This window comes from Monopterus albus, unplaced genomic scaffold (assembly GCF_001952655.1).
Source record: "Monopterus albus unplaced genomic scaffold, M_albus_1.0 scaffold164.1, whole genome shotgun sequence".
NCBI lineage: Eukaryota > Metazoa > Chordata > Actinopteri > Synbranchiformes > Synbranchidae > Monopterus > Monopterus albus.
Window position 1 is genome coordinate 98,767 of NW_018128044.1, and position 5,660 is coordinate 104,426.

The window sequence follows — 5,660 nt, forward strand, 5'->3', positions numbered from 1 at the left end:
TTTTAAAAGTTTAATCTGAATAATAAATTGTATAACTACATGTATAAAGTTTTTTGTTTATGAATTTTGTTTTGTTAAGAACTTTACTGATCTATAATTGTTTTATTATTTAAACTTTAAAAGTTTATCATATTTAAAATATTTTGTAGTTTTTTACTATAAACTTCTTCTTCTATTATTATTATTATTATTAATAATGACTGATACCAGACAACCGGCACAGCCAAACTGTCCCAGTGTGTAATCAACTGTTGCTAAATAAAAATTCAATCAGAAGATTTGTGGCCAATCGGCCTTTGTCTGAATGTAGTCACCTGGTTTTGCTCCTGACACTGTGAACAGTGTTGGACTAAATTTACCGTTTACCTCTGCTGCCGTGTAGCAAAGGTGGAAATGTCAGATTCATTCCTAAAACTTGCACAATTACAAAGAAATCTATCCGCACAGCTGAATAACACTAGCGACAAGTGAGAAAAAGAATTTTGTTAATGTGATTGAGCAGACCCTTTAAACCAGAACACAAAGAGGCTCACACACAAATGGATGGATGGACAGATTCACAGACACCACAACGTCATGATGTGGACCTGTGCAGGCAGCGCCGGGGGCTCTCGGGACCGTCATGCAAGGATCCCGACCTGAACGCCCTCTGTGATGCTTTCAGCCATGCAGGCTCCACCTCAGTATGCACTCAAAACATCACTGCTAACTAGATCACGCCAACATCAGCTCTGCTACTCTAGAAGCACAGACAGGTTTGGTGTTCTGTGGATTTTATGGTTTGGGAAACACCAGTGTTTTAACACTGGCAAGCAGCAGCTTCACATGCAGACCCCCAGCAGCTGTTTTGAGTGGACAAAGAGACGGACAGCTTCCCCAGCCAAACAACATCAAGAATCCCAGGACGGCCTCTCCATGACTGGCTGCTCTGAAGCTAATCATGGCCCAGCCCTGCCTCCAACCCAAACCCCACCCTGAGTGAAATGACAACAGCTGTCCAGACGGGTGGGGAGAGACAGAGAGGAAACACGGGCAGGTGGGCAGCCCAGACAAAAAACAGGAAGTGATGTAAAGGCAAGGTGGGTGGGTGGGTGTGGGTGGGGGATACTCGTCATTTACAGGAAGAACATACCAAGTCTAGTACAGAGATAGCTGGGACAGCAGTCTGCTGCTGAGGAAGAAGAGAATAGAGAGTGAGAGAAGGAGGGGAGATAAGAGAGGAAGGAAAATACCCAAATACTGAAGAGGAAGGTATGGAGGAGCTACAAATAAACCAGCAAAAAGGAGGGAGGGGAAGAAGAAACTGAGGAGTAAAATCAGAATAAGGGAGGGGAGGACAAACAGTAAAGTGAAAACATTGCTGAGGTTTGTTTTCTGCGCCTTCATATATCCTCACATGCAGCCACTGCACCATTGAACCACGTTTCACATCGATCTCACTCTTCATTTTAAAGCTCGGAACGAATACATGTTCTTTCTATTTAGAGAAAAAAAGCTGGTTAAATTTGGGAATAAAGATCTAATTACAACTTGTGCACAAAAATGATATGCACAGTAAATATTCTGTAGTTTTAGTAATTCTACTCATTACTTCAAGTGGCTCTAGCATCTCTTTGTTTCCACAACTTTTAACATCAGTTTTTGTTTATCCAAATTAAGGGTCAGGAACCTGTTCCACCTGGGTACAGTAAAAACTAAAGCAGCTGATGTCTTTCATTAAGAAGTCTAAATCTGCACTTAATCAAAGGACCAAAACCAATTAACCCACTGTGAAGGTGGGGCTTCTGAATACCTGGGATCGTGGCGGCAGTTGCCTGCTTTGATTGGGTCCTGGATCTGGGACAAATTTGGAATTTTAGTCTGTATAAACCAACTTGACCTTCTCCTCTGTGACTCAACTGTTTAATGTAAACTATGCTCAGCGTGCACTTACACCCAGAAGCAGGGTGAAGCATTAGATTAGATTAAACAATTTCATTACAAAAAACATCCAGGCATCGCGTTGTAGAAACTGGTAAAAGTGATACGATTTAATCATTCTAGACCACCAACATCAACAGACGTACAACCACCCGCTCGGATTCAACACCTTCCAGCCCACCACCTCCGCCCACATCCAGCCACCCTATTACACATCTCTGACAGAAAAGTTAGGACATCTGGTTATTTTAGTGCTAGAATAAAATGATGTAGATGCTCCAGGCACTATATGCCTCAGAGAATATTAATCAATGAGACATATCCAACTCTATGCTGGCAACAAATAATCAAGTCATCAATATCGGGATAAGTCGGGATGCTGAGAACCTGACTGAAATGAGACCAGTGACATTGTTATGCAACACGGCACTTATGCTGCATTTGCATTATATGGGAAAATTGACAACAAAAAAAAATAACTTGTATTTTTATTGCACTTTAAATCAATTTAATCATACTGCTGTACTAGAGACAAAATCTCATATGAACACGCTTCAGGAAACCCCAATCATGACATCTGCTCTATTTCCACACAGTAATTTCCATATGATGTGAATGCAGCATTAACAGCACCCTCGCCTGCCTGCCCGAGCCCTCCCGTCCACCCCTCCCAGCCAATCAGATTTAAGCAGCTCAGCATGGCAAAGCGATGACAGAAGCATGTTGCAGATGCACATTGCAGGACATTCATAGAGGGGAGTGCTGCCACAGAGGAATCTGTGTCCCCTCCTAGCATTTGAAAGGTGATTCTGTTTTTCCCCATCAGCCCTTCCTTGTGCACTGAACTACAGATCTGGATGTTAAAGCTGTGAGCTGATGAGAATTACCACTTAAAAAACAGAACACCTTTTTTCTGCCAAACCACCCTTTACATACAATTTCCTGGACTTCCCACGTTCTTTAATTCCTTCAGCCTTTCCTGTCAGTTTCATGTACTCTCTCTCCCACACTCCTCTTTTTGTGGCTTCTTTCTTCTGTTCATCCTAATGTCTTTCCTCCACCCTTACCACCTCTCAAATCCATTCCCCGCCCTCCACCACCACCACCTGTCTCACCCTGGCTCTCTTCTCGGCCTCCAGCCTCTGCATGATCATCATGGTGTCCACGTCCTCGTCATCCTCCTCCTCCTCATCTTCGTCACTCTGCTTGGACTCCTGCAGTCGTTTCTGGAACTGCCACTCCAGCATCAGCTTCCTGAGGCGGTCGCTTTCCTCTGCAGTTCGCTCCGGCTTTGCCTGGACAAGGTACGTTCACAGCTCAGCTCTTAAACCTGGTTGATGTGCTGTTCTAATCAGTGCCCCTTTGGTAGGAATTTGTATTTTAAAGGTGGATAGACAGCAAGATATTTTACTCATACAGCACAGCAGCATCACGAGTTCCATTACATACTTCCAATTAGGGCTGTAACCAGCATTTCATCATTTATTCAATTATTAGATTCAATATTTTTATAATGAAAATAGTAAAAATGCCCATGACAGTTTGCCAGAGCTCAAGGAGACATCTTCAAATGTCTTGTTTTGTTTGCTGTGCAATCAAAAACCCAAAGATATTCAATTTACAAAGACATAAAACAACGGATAAGTTCAAAACAGCCACAACGAAGAAGCTGGTACTGGAAAATGATTTGTTTTTTGTTGCTTGACTTGAAAATTATTTTTTTGTCGGTCATACCAAGTAATTGGTTAATCAGTTAGCTCTATTTTTAAACTTTAGTGAATCTCAAACTTCTCCATGCAGCAGACAACTGCTGATCAAAAAGTGGTGTTCACCTTTGAGCTTATTGGTTTTCTTAACCCAGAACTGGATAAAACCATTGACTGAGCAGTAAGTATGAAGCTATAGCCAGCAGCTGGTTAGCTTAGCTTAGCACAAAGACTGGAAACGAGGGGAAACAGCTAGCCTGGCTCTGTCCAAAGGTATCAAATCCAACATACAACACCTTCATAAAACCACAACAGTTGTTGACTGATTAAACAAACAAGATAAAGGATGTTAATTAACAAGCGGTAAACATCAGCGTCACCGAACCTCAAGTATTAGTGTTACAAGCACAGTGTGTAAGAATACACTCACTGGTGTAGAGGTAAACGGGGACTTCAGCGAGTTGACTGTGGGCAAAGCGCAGAAGATGCCACTTTTCTGCATCTCTGTGTTCTGCTTGTTTAACAGCTGTTTGAATAACTGCTCATACCCTTTTCCACTAGTGGCAGAATGTGGTGCACACATGATTAACAAGCATTAACGACACGCTCTGCTCAGCTGTGTGTGTGAGGAGCGCAGACCTGCCCTCACGTACACAGTGATGACACAGAGAAAAAAAGCAGTGAAAAAGCAAAGCACAATGCTCCACAGCCCTACAAGTTCCACCAGGTTACAGCTTGTCAAGTTCCTGTGGTGGGGATCTAATATCAGACACGAGTCAATCGATCTCTTGGCAAGAAAGTGAATACATGTGACCAAAACATTGAGCGCCAACATGTTTTAATTTGTGCCTACCTGGAGGTCCTGGATCTCCTTGTCCAGCAGGTCCACGATGTGAAGCTGCTGCTGTTTCTCTGCTTTCTCCCGGGCATCTCTCTTCCAGGGGTCTGGAGACAGACTGTCGCTGGACGACAGCTCCTCCTTACTGATGGTGATGTACTGCAAGTCTCGTCTCTCGATGGTGCGCGGCTGCTGCTGAGGTAGGAGCTCTCTGATCACAGTGTCCATGCCTACAGTTACATTTTATTTATTAGCAAAGTCAGGATACTGTTTGCACATTCAGACAGTTTGAAGTCTCTGGTTTTGAGTTTTAATATTGAGTATACAGTGCCTTGCGAAAGTATTCGGCCCCCTTGAACTTTGCGACCTTTTGCCACATTTCAGGCTTCAAACATAAAGATATAAAACTGTAATTTTTTGTGAAGAATCAACAACAAGTGGGACACAATCATGAAGTGGAACGAAATTTATTGGATATTTCAAACTTTTTTAACAAATAAAAAAACTGAAAAATTGGGCGTGCAAAATTATTCAACCCCCTTAAGTTAATACGTTGTAGCGCCACCTTTTGCTGCGATTACAGCTGTAAGTCACTTGGGGTATGTCTCTATCAGTTTTGCACATCGAGAGACTGAAATTTTTGCCCATGCCTCCTTGCAAAACAGCTCGAGCTCAGTGAGGTTGGATGGAGAGCGTTTGTGAACAGCAGTTGTCAGTTCTTTCCACAGATTCTCGATTGGATTCAGGTCTGGACTTTGACTTGGCCATTCTAACACCTGGATATGTTTATTTGTATTTATTAGTCATTTAGGTCAACATTGGATCATTCAGAGATCCTCACTGAACTTCTGGAGAGAGTTTGCTGCACTGAAAGTAAAGGGGCTGAATAATTTTGCACGCCCAATTTTTCAGTTTTTTATTTGTTAAAAGAGTTTGAAATATCCAATAAATTTCGTTCCACTTCATGATTGTGTCCCACTTGTTGTTGATTCTTCACAAAAAAATTACAGTTTTATATCTTTATGTTGTAAGCCTGAAATGTGGCAAAAGGTCGCAAAGTTCAAGGGGGCCGAATACTTTCGCAAGGCACTGTAATTCTTCCGTGTGTCTAATATTATGGATAGTGTTATGCATTTAACCAGATGCAACATTGCCGCTATAGGCTCCTCACTTTAAATTAAACTAAAAAAAAAACA

At 42.2% G+C, this 5,660-nt stretch overlaps 1 protein-coding gene across 1 annotated transcript in view; it reads right to left on the reverse strand.

The window, feature by feature from the left end:
- The window catches only part of LOC109968852 (afadin-like), an 81,094-nt gene that overhangs the window by 12,003 nt on the left and 63,431 nt on the right, over positions 1-5,660 (reverse strand). The window contains 4 exon segments of the mRNA XM_020615401.1: positions 1,133-1,168; positions 3,036-3,215; positions 4,480-4,694; positions 5,542-5,572. Coding sequence (XP_020471057.1) covers positions 1,133-1,168; positions 3,036-3,215; positions 4,480-4,694; positions 5,542-5,572 — 462 coding nt within the window.